At 40.2% G+C, this 16,622-nt stretch overlaps 1 protein-coding gene across 2 annotated transcripts in view; it reads left to right on the forward strand.

The window, feature by feature from the left end:
* The first annotated feature begins 1,170 nt into the window (after nucleotides 1–1,170).
* Nucleotides 1,171–16,622, forward strand: part of mgat5 (alpha-1,6-mannosylglycoprotein 6-beta-N-acetylglucosaminyltransferase) — a 101,500-nt gene continuing 86,048 nt past the window's right edge. Inside the window, exons 1-2 of one of the 2 annotated variants that reach the window (XM_023261507.3) lie at nucleotides 1,171–1,326; nucleotides 14,976–15,459. In XM_023261507.3, the coding sequence (XP_023117275.1) occupies nucleotides 15,219–15,459 (241 nt within the window). In that variant the 5' untranslated portion in view covers nucleotides 1,171–1,326; nucleotides 14,976–15,218. The remainder of the gene's footprint in view (nucleotides 1,327–14,975; nucleotides 15,460–16,622) is intronic. The other variant, XM_023261508.3, reaches the window with a different exon arrangement.

Below are 16,622 nucleotides of genomic sequence, written 5' to 3' on the forward strand. Positions count from 1 at the left end.
TTTTCTCCTTTTTGTTCTTTTTTGGATGGATAACTAGTTGTGGACTATGTTAATGTAAATATATTATAAAATATTTGCTTAAAGCACTCTGATTTATTGTCTAAATTAGCAACAGATTCCTAAAAAGCACTTGTTTTACTTTCTTTTTTCTCTCTTCACACTTCATTTTAATTAAAGAAAAGATGAATGTCAAACAGCGCTAAAAGATCTTGTTTCTTTGCATTATTCATATTCTGTTCAGCACTTTAATGGGACTCAGACATGTATTTTCCTCAAGAATCCTATTTTTTTTTCTCTCTTTTTGGACTTTGCTATTTTGTTGAAAGGGTGGGACTTGACAAGCCACGGCTTCTCCTACTCCTTTTCGAATAAGACAGTTATGTTAATGTTCTTTTGTTTATATTGTTTTGCTTTGTTCTGTTTTATTATTATTATTATTATTATTATTATTATTATTATTATTATTATTATTATTATTATTATTATTATTATTATTATTATTGTTTCTTTTTGTTGTGGACCTTTGTATTGTTTTACTTATTCGAAATAAACATTATTATTATTATTATTATTTTAGCTTTAGGTCACACAGATTCCTTTCAGTATTGGTGGGGTAAAAAGTAGTTAATATTATCCCTGCAGTTAAAGCTCTGCATACAAAATTCCATTTAATTATAATCATGGCAGTATTATAAGCAACCAGCACTTGAAGTATGACAATTACAAGCACTTGATGTCGAAAATGTACATTTTATGATCAATGCAGCTGTATGAATGTAATTCTGGCTGAATTTTACAGTGTAACTGGTCAATTTGGAGGTAATTCTAACTGCAATTCATGGCAGTTGTACCAATAAACAAGGAAATATCTGTCTGTGTGTGTCTCTGCAAGCTGATCGTCACCTAACTCTGTTCCTTGGTGGAGTAATAACTAACTTGAAACGAGAAATCTCAAAAATTGCTTCCTTTTGGACAGTTACACAGCTAATACAAAGAAAGCCTTCCTATATTGAACTTGTTTCGTGATACGACCGTCTGCAGGTGTAATTTTTATTTATTTATTAACTCTCCATTATTGTCAATCCCTAATATGGTGTTATTTTTCGTTTTTCTTCGGGCCGGTAACACACACACGCTCCCTAACGTCCGCTTCGCTTCGTGCAAGTGGGCAGAGCAACACAGAGGCTCGTGCTCTGCGCCTCGAATCCTGTCTCTCAAGTCTGAGCGACCCTACGACGTCTCCTCTCGCTCCTTTCCCGGGGCTTTCAACGTTTATTACCGCCTTATAACCACCCCCGGGGGCTAGCGAGGGAAACCCTTTAAGAGGTAAGACCCGTTGCTGTCGCCCAGCCCGTTTTTGTCGCCGCTCCGTAGCGACGGAAATACCCGGCGGACGGACGGAGAAGGCGCAGTGTTGAAGCCGTTTGAGAGAGAGAGAGAGAGAGTGGGCGACTTGTCATTGCGGCGGTGCGTGTTGTTGTTGTGAGATGTGTGGTGGTGGTCGACCGAGGCAGCTAGCAAAACCCACCCGAAGGGAAGCTAGTGGAGGCTGGGACTGTCGTAGCTGGCGTGTAAAGGCGGCTGGTTGTTGGGTAACGGAGCCGGGGAGCTAACGCTAGCGGATTTTTCTCACAGCCAGTTCGGGGAATCGGGACGTTAATAGCCGCAGTTAGCAGGGGGTCCCATTGTTATTACACAGCCGATTTAGCTAGCTTATAAATGATATTACAGTGGGGTGAGACGAGCAGCTAGCATCACCCCCCCTAATATGAATCTCGAACAGGTTGTTGAGGAAAAGCTTTAACTCCAAGTCAGCTCCTCTTCATAATGATGATTCCTACCACAAGTGACTCTTGTTGTTTTACTGTCTGTACAGTATTCAGAAATATAGTTGACATCTACAGCTGTAGTCTCCTGCACCTTCATCCTTGATCTCCTTTGTATTCATAATATACTTTTTTTTCACAAGCTAGACGTCTTTGCTGATTTTTTCCCACCAAACAACTCCCAGATATGATGTTGATGACACAGGCTGTGAAAGTTAATTTTGGGTTTTTCTGGGTCCACTTTGAGTTCCTCTTTTTTTTCCCTAAGATATGCTTCGTTGGAAAGAGGTATTACCTGTATTTTTGGCCAGCATAATACAAAATAACACCTGAGACTGCCTTGAGAGCTGTGTTTGCTACATAACTAATTCATTGTGGCAGGCCCGCAAGCCAAAATTAATGCGCATGAAGTGTTTTTTAAGGACATGCAACACCAGTTAAGCCTAGTAAATGAATCATTGCCATGTGATATGAAAAAATACAGCATTTTTCACCAGCATTGGCTTGAATAGCTCCATTTAAAAACAATTATCCAGTCTAGAATGATCTGTTTGGAACATCTTTCATATCATATAATGCTGGTAAAGACATCCAGAATATTTATTTTTGCTTTGGATGGCATTTAGATGTGGCTTTACACGTCATGCAGAGCTGTGCTGATGTCAGACAAATTAGTCGTGAGAAACTGCTGACACAGTACCTGTTTTTGGTCAACATCATCCTTTCTGTCGCTCTAATATTTCCATGCAACTGATTCTCTGTTTCTTTTTGTAACCAGATTATTCCTCCTCCTGTTCCTCAGATATTTTGCAGTGCAGATGTGGAGCCTGCATGGCCACAAACTCTTAAAAACAGTGCATCCAAAAACCCTTTAATCAGACAGACTTCTACTGTAGGTTAGTCATGGATAATGAAAATTGTGCAAGTTTTCATTTGTATGTCCATTGCACTTTGTACACATTGTGATGTTGAAATGATAAATTGTGCAGCCATAGTTAGTAACAATGATACAACAACGATTGTTGCAGAAGCTCTTAGCAGACCAGTGCAGCCCAGTCGTTTTCAGCCTGCACCATGAGCACCCACATCTAATCAGGTTTCCACTTGCTGATTTGATTATGTCAGATGTATCCTGTGTCATTAACATGCAGGCTGCAAATGTAATTGTGCGTACTTTCCATGAGGAGCTTGTCGAGATACTGTTTTTTGGTGGGTGATGACAGTCAAATATATTTTATCTTAGTCAGTGTGACCCAGCAAAAAAAATCTCCTCCGTCCTGCTTATGATCCTCGAACACATGCTGTGAGCTAATTCTGAGCGTAGTGACCATCCAGAGGTGAGCCACTGACTGCCCCTGGCTTTATAAAGAGCTCTTTCAGCTGCCTTTTTTTTTTTTTTTTTTTTTTGCTGGAGCCTTTGGGATTATAAATCCTGAGGAAAAGGAGCTTTGCTTCGGTGGCATGCTTCACTGGCAAGAAATCGTTGGAGGGTGTGAGTGTGTGGGGGGGTGCACTGGTGGGCTCGGGGTGGCGAGCCAGCAGAGGCAGTGGAGGGATGAGGAAAGAGGGATTGAAGATGGAGGGATCGGGGAGAGCTGAGCTGTGGTGATGGATGCCACGCAGGAAAGTGGAGCACTTGGCCTTTCTGTGATTAAAGGGCTCCTGTTCTCTCAGCACAAATGCACACGCTCACGTACACACCTGCCTTTTCTCATTTGTGTGGTCGATCTGGCTCCTGATCGCTAAGACGAAAATTTCCAAATCTCCAAAGCCAGCCATCCCTAACAGTGATTCAATTTCTAATGCTATTAAATGTCAGGTTCACTATAAAGTATACTTAATGCCAGGTAGAGGGATAAAAACAATTTTTTGCGGGTAAAACTGTGCCTTGTTTGTTGCACTTCAGCCAGACACCTCACTCCATGCAACATGCATTCCCTTTCTTAAAGTCAGTCTGCTGTTTAGTGCTCTACTTTTGCAAAGCCCTCGTTTCTTCAAGCTGTAAAGTGACAGATTGTTTTTAGTTTCAGGACAAAGAGTCAAGAACAAAAGAGATACTGAAAAGAAAATTGTGAAGGAAAAAATGCAGTTATCAAAATCAACTGGTTGTAGTTGCTTGACAACATAGATGACAGTCACTGTGACTATACATCTTGCATGCCAGGCTGGACTTGAGAAGGTAACAACATTTTGCCACTCCTGATGTCTTTAAAGCATTTTAGAGGATTTAGACTTGCATTAGGAGTGAAGGCCAGAATGAGGATTAGTTTCATGTCAGGGGAAGTGTCATGAGTTAGTGCAGAGGTTTAGGGATTTAATGTATTCAGTGAAAGGCCTTATAGGCTTCCTGGTATCAGTGCATGTGCGTTTACATACGTCCCATTGCATAACAGTCCACTGCCCTTGAACGCAGCACTTAATTTGTAGAAAAGCCATGTCAGCTGAAAAGAATTAGCTGTTTTTGGCTTAAATATAATTTTGTAGTAAGAGAATTTGGTTGTGTGTGTGTGCCATCCTTTTTTTTTTTATGGCTGTAGTGTTTTTCTTCTGTGCCACCTTGTGTTATCATTAACAACAAAGGTTGTATGTGGTGGTGACAGGAAGAAGCAAGCGCTGTGTCTAGCTTCAGCGCCTCATCTGCAATTCGTACCCTGGCCTGTCAGCGGGCATGTTTTCAACATGCAGGTCAGGTTCCGGGTGGTCTTGTCCTCTCTTTCTCATTTCATGTCATGTGGTGTCAGGTTAGACGTGTCAGTGCTAGTCTGAGGAAAGTCACATCTTAACAGATATAGTGGTTTAAACAAGCACACCTAATATATTGGTATTAACAGCAGCAGAGAGCAAAGGAAATTTGTCTATCACGTGTATAAGGTATGCAGAGAGCTTGTGTTTGGTTTGTGGGTGACCACAGACATCAGGGGAGTCGAATAGGAAACGTATAGAGCAGTTCCTGTGAAGTGAGTAATGCAGTTCTTGGGTATTTGTTGGTCGCGGTTATTTCCCAGAAATGAGAACATTCTTTTTCTTAACAAAACCTACCGCAAGCTATCCTGTCTCTTTCTTCCTTTGCGTTTTGGCTATCAAATTTTTCTCTGTAGTTTGTCTCCAAATGATAAATACAAAAGAGGAATGAAAGGGAGCCAGAATTAAAATTTGAAAATTTGAAAGGCAATTTTTGGATCACCTCCAAATTGACTTCCTTTTTCTTGACAACTGTGTAAAATTCAGCATGTTCTGTTTTGCTTTAGCAAAAGTGCTGAGGCGATTCCTGTTGTGAGGACAGTGTTGAGTTCACTGATTCCCACCAGTGAGGGAAAAATGCTCGTCTTCACTGGCGCTCTGGGCGTTGAGGCTGTTCAGGGACTCTGCTCAATCAGTGCGACCTCTTTCTCAAAGGTCCCTCGCGATCACAATTCATTGGATTTCGGCTTCCAGGGTGTGTTGGAATGCTTCTTGTGAAGGTTAAAGGTGGAGATCAGGGGTTGGGCTTTAAACTCTTGAGTTTCGCCAACCAGAAAACTTGTCTCTGCGTACCTGTCAAATAAAAATCAGTTGCATAAGTATGCAGTAAGAAACACAGTACCTCAGTGGGTGCTTTCAAGATCTGATACGCTATTAAACATATTTCACTTCAATGAACGTAGGAAAATTACATTAGCTACATTTTAATGTTCCACAAATGACATTAAATAGAGAAATAAAGTGCACGATCACAGCAGTGTGTGCAATCCTGTGCAATATCCTGCGCAATATCACTTAAATAATAAATGATTCTAAATTGTATTACCCCACAATTATTGTATTACTTCTGAGTTGAACAGTAGGGTATTTGCTCTAATGTAAGCAAAAAAAAAAAACAACAGTTTGCATTTAAAATATTAAAAATACAGGCCCCACAGTAGCATTCAGTGCAACAAAAGTCAGTACACTTTTCATTACTGAGACTGAAATCTTGAATGGATAATTTTTGCTTTATTTTTGACGACAAAGTCAGTCCTACATGCTGAGGAACATGACGCTTGAGTCAACCTCAGTGCTTTACTGCCAGGACTATGCATTACTGTCCTGGGCACAATCACACCAAACATCCTAGACCCCATTTTAGTCAAACAAATTAGCTTGGTGTCATCTGACTCAATAATGTGCTAGAAATATTTATTTGCTACCCTTTTTTCATGTTCCAGGTAAGGTTTCATCCTAGTTTTCCTTAGGAAGAGCAAGCAATTTTGATTTTGTTGCAAGAAATGCCGTGTCCATGGCGTCATTCTAGGAGGAAAGCCCCTTTAGCTCTGATTAGCATTATGATGGCTCATTCTATACCATCTGATGACTGCTGAAGTTGTGTTTCAACTTATTTTAGTCACTGATCTTTTTTCATTTCCTCAGGCAGTTCTCCTCTACATGGCGCCATGATGCAAACATGCAAATAAACTCATCACAACTTCAAAACTGACAAAAGTTTAGTGTTCACGGGTCATTTTTATAGCTATGTTCATGCAGTTAGCCTGATTGGAAATCACAGGTGTTTTCAGTTTAGTCTCAGTGATCACAGGTTTTCTAAATTGTGGGTCACAGGTGTGTTCGCTTTTGTTACAGGGAGTTTCTCCTTTGGAGCCTGGATTTTCAACATAGTCTTTCTAAAGTTTCTGTTTTTGATCGTTCATGAGAAAAAATATTGCACAGAGGTGTACTCATTTAGTGTTGCATACTGCTACTGTCATCTGCAGATATGTAGATTTGAACATTTCTTGCTTCTTTTAGCTCATATTAATATGTTATCAGTAAATATGTTCTGTGTGAAATCAGCACTTTAATATTTCTGTTACTGATTTTAATTGGTCACTGTCTGATACCTATTTTTAGCAAGGTTGAATTGAGAAGAGTGATGTGAGGTTAAGAAGCTAAAGTGAGAAAGTTAGAGGTTGTGTGAGCTGAGTAACGGCACGTGTTTATTTACAGATTGCATTGTTTTTCCTGTTTCATGTAAAATATAGTGGGCTTGCATTTGTGGTAATGAGTGCGTTATTTCCTATGGTGCGTGGTCGCACTGGTGCATCACTTTTCTTCTTGACTTTATCACCTTACTTACTGGAATTCTGTTCCTGTTCAAAGGCAGACACATTTATTTATGAAAGATTACCAGACTTACAGAAGCATCTGTTTTCTCTTATGCTCTTCGGAAATCCATTTGAATATGTGTATGTTTGTATGACTGGAGCATCAAACCGGCACCCCTGAAGAGCCGTTTGAGCCCATCAATGACTCAATAAAGAACACATTAGCATTGATCTGGATGCATCTCACATTTTAGATAAACTGTCTGACCACCACCAGCAGCAGCAGCAGCAGCAGCAGCAGGGAAAGCCTGTTTCCAGCCGCGGTGTTAGCTGTTGATATCCAGTTATGAGCTGGATTCACACCAGTAAGATGACGAAGCTGCAGCATGGGCCGTTTCTCTGGAGGGCCTAATGAATAATTAAGAGGTGGGGCTTATGTGAAGAAGTCCATTAAGATGCAAAGTCACACTGGTCTCCATGGCAGCAGGGCCATATCATCAGGATCACGTCTCCTTTGGCCAGGCAGCAGCTGAACTAGCACAGTCTGGGAGAGGTTGCCCGTTGACTGGAAGGAGGAATTTCACTTTGCTGGATGAGTTTTCAAAATAGTACTCGCTAAATACTTCAATAATCCCTAATATCTGAGCCTTTTTAGTGTCTGTTCCAAATGGAGGCTTGTCAGAAAAGAAAACAGATCTCATATTGACATGTTTGATGCGCATTCGCTTTTGTCTTTTTTTACGTTTAGATGTCGTATGGGACAGAAATTATTTGATTATTGACAGAAAATCAATCTGCAAAAAATCATTATAGGTAATCAATTGCGTTTAGCCATCTGAACTCCAAGAAAATTCTGAGTGTCTTTTGCTCCTAGTGCATATTTAATCACTCTGGGGCTCATTTTTACTGCATCTAAAGTCCTGCACCTCTTTAAATACACGACAAAGGTGGCTAGTAGTAGAGAGAACTGAGTTTTATGCAGTACAATAAAGTTATAATGCCATAACTCATAAAAAGGTTAAAAAAATGCAAATTGGGATTCCTTGATTATTTATTTTACGAAACCTGGAATGAACATGTCCAGTTTTTCTTTGTAATCCTGTACTATATGTATAATTTTTCATTTTTGTCCACACTTGTCTTTCCTCTGTTCTGTTTAAACACAGCCTGCAGTTCAACTGAAAACTCTCGGCAGTATTTTTGCCATGTGAATGAGTCAGCCGTGGCTTCTCAGTTGCTTTTTTTTAAATTATTATTTAAAGAGAACCTAAAGCAAACAGTTTATTTTTGGCTGATTTTTACATAAGATGTGTAGAATAAAGTGATTTTGATTAAATATCAAGGTTTTTAAAGTCAGATTTAGTTCATTTTCCCCACAGAACTTTGTCACATGAAACTGTCAAAAGGTTGAAAATATAATGGTTCTTTCTGATTTTGTAGCCTCTCATAAATTGTGTCATTTTGGTGATTTTTTTTTTTTAAAAGAGATAACATGCCTTTAAAATCCACCAGTGAGTTTGGGAGTTGGGATTGTTAAAATGTTTTAAATGGTAATCTTGTCTTTGTTTTCTATGATTTTAAAACCAATATGTTTGGGGTTTTTGGCTCAGATGAAACCAAAAAAAAGCCAAACTACAGGTGTGAAAGTGACACTTTCGACTAAAACTTTTGAAACAGCAGCTGATCAGCTATCAGCAGAAGATATGACAGTTATCACTAGATCATTTCAACACTGACGAAAACCTGAAGACATGCGGGTTTTCAGGCATCAGCATCTTTCCCTGTAATGTTAAGTGGGACATCAGGGATAATGATATCATCTAAAAGTGTAAGACACACTAAATCTAAAAATATGCATTTCATAAAATAATAACGCTGCTGGCAGAGATCTCAGCAGCTACCTGGGTGTGAGAAGTCAAGAACCTATTTATATTCTGGGGTAAAATGGATACTTTTTCAAAGCTAATCCATAATTGATGGACGAGGCTACATCTAGAGCATATTTCACTGCCTTTTGTGGTTATGCAGCAAGCTCTTAGTGTATGTTATTTTAGTTCAGAAGAATGCTGTCTCTTTTAGACCCGGAGTAATGCAGTGGAATTAATCCAGACCTCCTTCAACCTGCTTTACCTTGATAGAATATGCCCCAAACTACACTTTAAAAGGCCCTATTTTCAGCTGTAATCACAGATATAGAGAAATGGATGGAGTCTTCACCTCGCCCAGCCATCTGTCCTGGTCTTAACAGTTCAGTGTATGACAGAACAAGGGCAGAGGCTGATTAGGACTCCGGTGGAAAGATATTAAAGCCTGAGATGATTGTTTTGACAGTGATGCGATATCATTGTTCACCCCTAATCCCTGTGACTTTATCAGGAAGTAGTTACATCTGGGAAGGGGAAAATAAACCAAGGACGCATGATTGCTGCAGGATAAACTGAAGCCTTTCACTACATGCGTTTAGATTGGATATTGCTATGGCCTAGAGCAACCTTGGTAAATCTGAGGAGGTATGTGTGAGAGCTGGAAAGCAGAAAAACATGATGTTAGACATTTTTATTTGAATGCTCAGTCAGGGATGGCTCAACTGGTATTGAATTCAAAATTGACTCATCTTTGGAACTTTGAGTGAAATAATGAACCCTGCTTATGTTTTGTTCCTGAGTAATCAGTGTGTCTGTCTTCACACTGCAGAGCCTGTTAATTACTGTTTCCCATATTCTTCCAGTGATTGCTACTTTTTAGTAATTGTTTCTTGGAGGTATTTTAGAATTCTTACCTTCACAATGTCGTTTTTGACAATGACATTCACTCCCCATCTGTCAGACCTCCCAGATACACTTTTATTTAATTTAACTTTACTTGTAGCCCCTTGATTACAAACAGATGGTGTTGAATTTTTCTGCCTTAACAATAGAGAGTCTTTGTTCAGCTTTCCTCTTCATTCTGGACCAGAAAGCCTTTCTGTTAAATAACAAAGACATCAGTACAACCAACACAAAACAGTTTTCATTGTGTGCCGCTTGAACCAAATCTAATATTTCAGAATGGAAATTTGGCCATTTAGTCAATAAGCATTATCTGTTTTTTAATCACTGCTGCTGCTGTACTTTTTCAGTTTGGTGCTTTTTGTCAGCTAAAAATTGCATGATTTCAGTCACATTCAGCACGTCCATCTTACAAAATATTTTCTGTTATTTCTTGACTGCAGAGTAGAACACAGCTTCCTCTTTTCGTGCCTGGCTGTCCTTATCAGTGTTACAGTGTGCTGCGTACTTTATACTGAACAGCTAAGCTGAAATTTCATTTCTTTTGTCCCCGACAGGACAGAGTCCTTTGCAGCAGCAGATTTGGGGGGACACTGATTTCTCCCAGGCTTGAATGATTCAATTGTTTCTGTCTCCACCGCCTCTTTAACTTGTGGAGTTTTATGTGCTGCTACTTCTTCCAACAATGAAGAAACTATTCAGCGGGTTGTTACGATATCATCTCAAGTTGCGAAGGATCATATATTCTGCAACCTTAGCTGGCTGTCATCGCAGAGTTTCTCTGGGCTGTTGCTGGTGAGAGCCAGAGGGCTCCCTGCCAGACAAATTAAGATCCTGAATTAGAAACCAGAAGGTAACGAGAGGAGATATATGTGCTGCAGGGAGGTGGAGCTTTAAATGGCTGCATTGAAACTTTCTCCAGAGATCATTGGACAGTGGAAAACTTCCCAACAAAGGGGTGATGTTGCATGATCAGTTTCAGTGTTAAGTAAGATGGATGGATGTAGGCAATCAGGCCAGGCGAGAGAGCCAGCTCCAACTGAGAAATGTGTGTTTTCAGAAACAGAAGCGGTTGAGTCAGTGTTCTGTGTAGTTTTTGGCTCGTGCATCTTACAGCGATGTACCATGGGGTACTCAGAGCAGCGTTCCTCTCTGATAAACAGCCCCAAAGCCTCCCATCCTTGTCAGCCCCCAACCAGAGCACACTGCCAGCCTTTTCCCGCCCTCCTCCACCAGAGTTCCGAGCAATGAGAGACATCCGATGTTATCGGTGCTGCAGATCGCACAGTGCTACTGCCAAAGGCTTGTGCCATGAATTCACAGTGAAGTGCAGAGATTTTCTTTCTTTCTCCCTGTTATGCACACATCACAAAACAGATTAGACTGTGGTGAATGCAACAAAAAAAAAGATAGCGGAATTTCATTTTCACACGTCTTATTTCAGACAATGTACTTAAGTATCTCTGCTTTGTTAACATGTATAAAAAGATCTCTGTCCATTTTAAAAACAAACACAAGCCTTTGTCCTAAATGACTGAACAATTATGGTGTGTCATAACCTGCTGTGCGATCCCAGCCCTGTTGGAAGCTGCTTGCAGCTGTCTCTGACCTATTTATGAAGCTGATGGATGTAAGGTGAAAAGAGCCTTTTGTGTGGCTGCCTTTTGTGTTTCTTGGAAAGGTGCTGATGATTTTCTTTCGACAATTTGATGCTGATGTAACCGTCTTTGCTGTGCTCTATGAACTAGATAAGTATTCCTAGTAAATCATCAAAAAAACACATTACAGTGAGAACAGGTGAGTCATTTAGTTGTTTCGCTCAAGTGAATATCTCTTTTTTTGTTTAGAAGTGTTGCATTCGTGCCAGCTGCGGTCCTGACCTGGTTAGAGCTGCTTTGAAAGAGCATAAGAAAGACGCAGTTCAAAAGCAAGGCTGCAGAAATCCCCTCCCCACACTTAGCCTCATTTACAGCTACAGTGGTTGAATGCAGATGAGAGAACATCTAACATCTTTTTTCTTTTGGCTTGATTCCGTGCTGGAAAGATTTTTTTTTGTTGTTGCTTAGCGCCTAAAGCCAGAGGCATTTATTTAGCTTAGCATAGATCGCCTAGAGGTTGTCAGTTAAGACTTGTTGAACTATTTAACAGCTTCCAAAGTGCTGCAGGGCCGTCTCATTCTGGATTATGAGCAAAAAGTTTGATGGTTGAAGCCAAATGTGTTGTTAGTGGCACGGTTGTGTTCAATCAGCAATAACGATAGAGGGGATTATAGAAGCATATTGCAGTTTAGTGTTTACGTAATTCAGCTTGGTGAGGTTTCTCACAGATCTAAGATTCTCACAGCAGAGAAAAGGGAAGTATGTTATCATTAGAAACGTTTTTTTTTGTTTAACAGTATGCGCTCAGTATAGATGCCTGCTGAGGAAGTCTTTTATCTAGTAGTTGTATATTTACAGCATAGATGAGAAAATAAAATCCACACTGTTGCGCCAGTAATAAATATGCTGCAACTGTTGCTGTAGATGTTTGTGTACAACAAGCAGTACATTAGGACTGAGTGATATTATGAATAATGTGATTATTTTCACAGATATTATGATATGAGTCACAACTTTACAGGGAGTGGCCATGTTTTCATTTGTTTTGTGTCGATTTTTAGGCGGGGACATCACTGTAGCACCACAATGCTTAAATAATAATGATTTAGCTCCTTCGATTTTATTACACTTGTCCATATTGTGATAGATCAGCCCTGCAGTATATTATAGAGAAGTTTGTATTTTTGTGATTTACAGAACTACTATTTTCATGTGCCTCATGTAAAAGCAAGCCTAGAGAGTCAGCATGTTGTAAATATGCAGTGAAAAACTAGCCCTCGCCCTAAAAATATGGATTCTTGTTACAGTTGACGGCTGTACACTGATAATCCCATGTGCATACGCAGATTCCTGACTGCAGCATGTATTAAAATATGTTTGTATGCTTGACAGTGTGCAAATCGGCTGCTGTCTGTAGCCACATATGTGCATTTCTGTTGCCCAAATTGCAGTCCATCTGGTTTTTCTTAGGCTACAGGCAAGTCATTGGCTCTGTTCCCGCTCAGGTAGTGGTGGTTGCACACCTGAAGCTTTTTGGCATCTGTGAAAAAATAACATTTTAGTAGTGAGTGACCAGCATTGTTAAATGAAACAAATGGAGCAGTTGCTTTTATGAACATCTCTCACTCACACTCATCTTGTTTCCATAACATGTTTTGTATGCATTTTGATGTATCGCGCTTCATTGGGGATGGATGCACTTTTTCAAATGTTCACTTGACAGTTATTTGCATACCTGTACTGATTATTCAGTAGTTTACTTGATCTGGGATCAGCTGTGGGCAGACTGACGCATTTGAACACTTACACCTGGATAAAACCTGTCTCACATGTCCATCTGTTTTGAATGTGTCTTGAATTAAATATTCTCTTGTTCCAGCTTGTGAAATGTTCATCTTTTGCAGCTTTCCTGTGTTTTATACACTCTGAGTTTTGGACAGTTGCTATGGACTCTCAGCATTTTCCTATTTTCTGACACAATAAATCAAGTGATTAATTGAGAATTAAAATAATTATGTCTATTAAATAATAAATGTATTAAATGCAACAACTCAGTCATGCTGTGACGAACAAATTAAGTGAAACTTAGCTTGACTAATTCAACTCGTCCTTGACCTTTTCCCTCCTACAGATTTTACCTTAAGTGAGAATAATTGAGCCACTGTGCGACCTTTAGTTTACATCTCAAACATGCCGTGCATACACATGTTCACCCACACATGGCCCAAGAGGGAGAGCTTTCTTCATTTATCTGGCAGAAAGGCCTTCTGAACATTTTACAACAAAAAAGGGTCAAAATTTAATAACAGAAAGAGAGCTTATTTAACATTCTGTTCGTGTTTTCGCTTGTCAGTTCGAAAGATAAATCGTAGTCTATCCAAATATTTGTATTTTGGGGGGACTATACACTGTCTTGCATTAATTCCATACAGCCGCATCAATCATAAACATCACACTGTGTGGATTAAACAAGGCAGCTCTGTGGAGCCTTTATTTTAGGAGTGAGAGGAGCGTTGAACTTGAATGACTTTGAAGGAACTTATCGGGTTTTTAGAATGGAAACCTGCTTAAAGTCTGTAATGTTGCCCCAGTAGGCATAATCTATAACACTACACTCAACATATATAGTTTAGTAGGATGTATCCCTATGTAATTAATGTCTTGTTTTCCATGTGTAAAAAAAATGTAATTAATGCAGTATTTACCAAACAAGGTAAGAAGTGTTTCTGCAGGCTGACTGCACTGTACGCCTGCATTCAGCCTCTCCCATCGAGTCAAATTAACAGTTTGGTGCATCACCGTACTGCATGCATACCGTAGGAGCTTCCACACAGCAACCCTCAGTTAGGATACAGTATGCCTCTGTGCTCTGTGGTCTGCTGCAGTTATAAACTGGCTGCTCTGCTTAAAGTAACAGGCTGAGCTGGAGAGCTGCACTGCGCTCATTTCTAACACCTCCTGTGTTCACCCATTCATGGCTGGTTCCTCATTCGCTAGAAACTATTCAAATAAACTGTATGATTTTCACCTGGATTGGTTTTCAGCCACTGTAATGTTGCGCCGTCACACTTAATCACTTCTAGTGTTTGGCCTTCAGCTGTGAAATTGTGCCTCATCCTTTGAAAATCCATTGGTTTTTCCGCAGAATCAAACTCACACTTCTCTCAGTTCAGCACCAGTGGAGCATTATTTTGTACAGCAGACCATATTTCTCTGGTCTGCATCTCACTGAAAGAAATACTTACAGATTACATTTTGGTGCTGCAACAATTTATCCATTAATTTTAGTGAACTGACAAACAACAATTTTGAATTTAGCCAGTTTCCATATGTAAATAATCGTTGAAAAAAATGTTAAACATTTGCTTGTTTCAGTGTCACAACTTTGAGGATTTGTTGCTCTTTTGTCTTCAATATGACTATAAAGTGTACATATTTGAATTTTGGACTGCTAGTCAAACAAAAAAAGCCACTTGACAATCTTGGCTTGACTTATTGACAGTTTCCAGTGTTTTATTTTGCTACTACTTGTTCATCAGTTGATCTTTGGTTGCACCCAAAGTGTTTGGTGAAGCTGCTGACTCACTCTCAGCTATCTGTGCTTTTATTGCAATCTTGTACAAAAGGGATTGGGTTGGGAGAGGGAACTCCCTCGTTATCTGTGTTTAGCAAACCCACCAACTAACCACTCGTCTCTCCTTCCTCTTTTGTTTGTGTTCTCTGCAGCAGGATGCAGTAGGCTGGACTCCGTCCCCTGAGATGTTACTGATCTATGAAGATGGGTCAGAGAAGGAAGTCACGCCGGTGAGGCAAACAAGCCGTCCACCACCCCTCAAAAGCTACCGCAGCTACACCAACTGACACAGCCATGCCCCGCCTGCCCTCCTGATTTTCCTCCCCATCCTCCACACCTTCCCTCGGTTGAATCACAGAGACAGCATCCCATCCGACCCCTCCTGTCTAGTCAGCATGGCTACACCCTTCTTGTGGAAGCTGTCATCCCAGAAGCTGGGCTTCTTCCTGGTCAGCTTTGGGTTCATCTGGGGCATGATGCTACTCCATTTCACCATCCAGCAACGAGCCAGCCATGAGAACAGCGCTGTGCTGCGGCAGCAGATCCTGGACCTGAGCAAGCGCTACATCAAAGCACTGGCTGAGGAGAACCAGAGTGTCATGGATGGGCCATATGTGGGAACCATGACAGCTTATGGTGAGTAGTCGACTGGGAGGGTGTGTGTCCAGATTGTGTTTCTTTCTGCAAGAAAAGCTCTGGCAGAGACACTTAATCAAAAATGCACTCCTATGCTTCAGGGTTTTGTCAATATCTTGACAACATATCACCACTGTTACCGCTGTTGTATGGTAGATCTGATTAGTTGCATGAAAATGAGCGACAGTGACAAGACCAGCGCCTTTCTGAAATGTTCAGAGACTTTCAGCTCGAAGTGCTTTGAGTGGCTGCACAAAAAATGTGGCCACATATAGAGTCTGCTCATTGGGAACAACTGATAAAAGAGGCTGGTGCTTAGGGAAGAAATGCTGTATGGACACTCAGCCTAATTGTGGTTTATGTATAGTAATTGCTATGGTGCTTTCAGGGAACAGGACTAATGCTTTTACATTAACTTCAAGAAGTTTTGTAACCACATACGCTTCTCACAAGGTCAAGATGTGTTCTCATTCACTTATATGTACTCATACACACTGCAACAACTCCCCACAGAATAACTCTTCAACTACAGACAAATTAGGGTTCATTGCTCAGTGACTGATGGTGCAGAGTGAAAGTCCATCAATAGGTCAGATGTTTCAAGGAATTATAAACTAATACTGGATGTATCTGAAAGGATTTATAACTTGCTGAAAGAGGAATGCACACATTTCTTTCCCAGGTCTGGCAAGGTAATAGAATTAGCCTGTTAGCATAGCAAATGAATGCATTAATTTTTTTAAGACTACAACCAGCCTATAGTAGCAAAAAGGGCAGTGTTGAGTAAAGTCGTATAATTCAGTTCTTTACTTTCCCTCTCTTTTTACGCCTTCTTTAAATTGGATAGAATGGTTCCACTTGTGTACGTGCAGAGCAGGCACAGTATTGGCCATACACAAAAAAAATAGTGTCTGTGAGATTTAACGCTGATACAGCTGCATTGAAGCATAATACTGTAATAGCACAGGTCCAGAAGACCCATCAATAAGTTATTCATGCCATTAATAGACCTGTATGGCTCGATGGGAGGCTTCATTAGAAACCTGAGATTGGAATTGATTGTTCTCTAATGCTCAGAGAAACAACAGGATACAGTAAAGCTTCTGGAGATTAAATCAGCTCCCAGAGAAAGTAAAGGAGAAGCTGGACAATGCAAAGAAGCA

This window comes from Amphiprion ocellaris, chromosome 24 (genome assembly GCF_022539595.1).
Source record: "Amphiprion ocellaris isolate individual 3 ecotype Okinawa chromosome 24, ASM2253959v1, whole genome shotgun sequence".
Taxonomy (NCBI): domain Eukaryota; kingdom Metazoa; phylum Chordata; class Actinopteri; family Pomacentridae; genus Amphiprion; species Amphiprion ocellaris.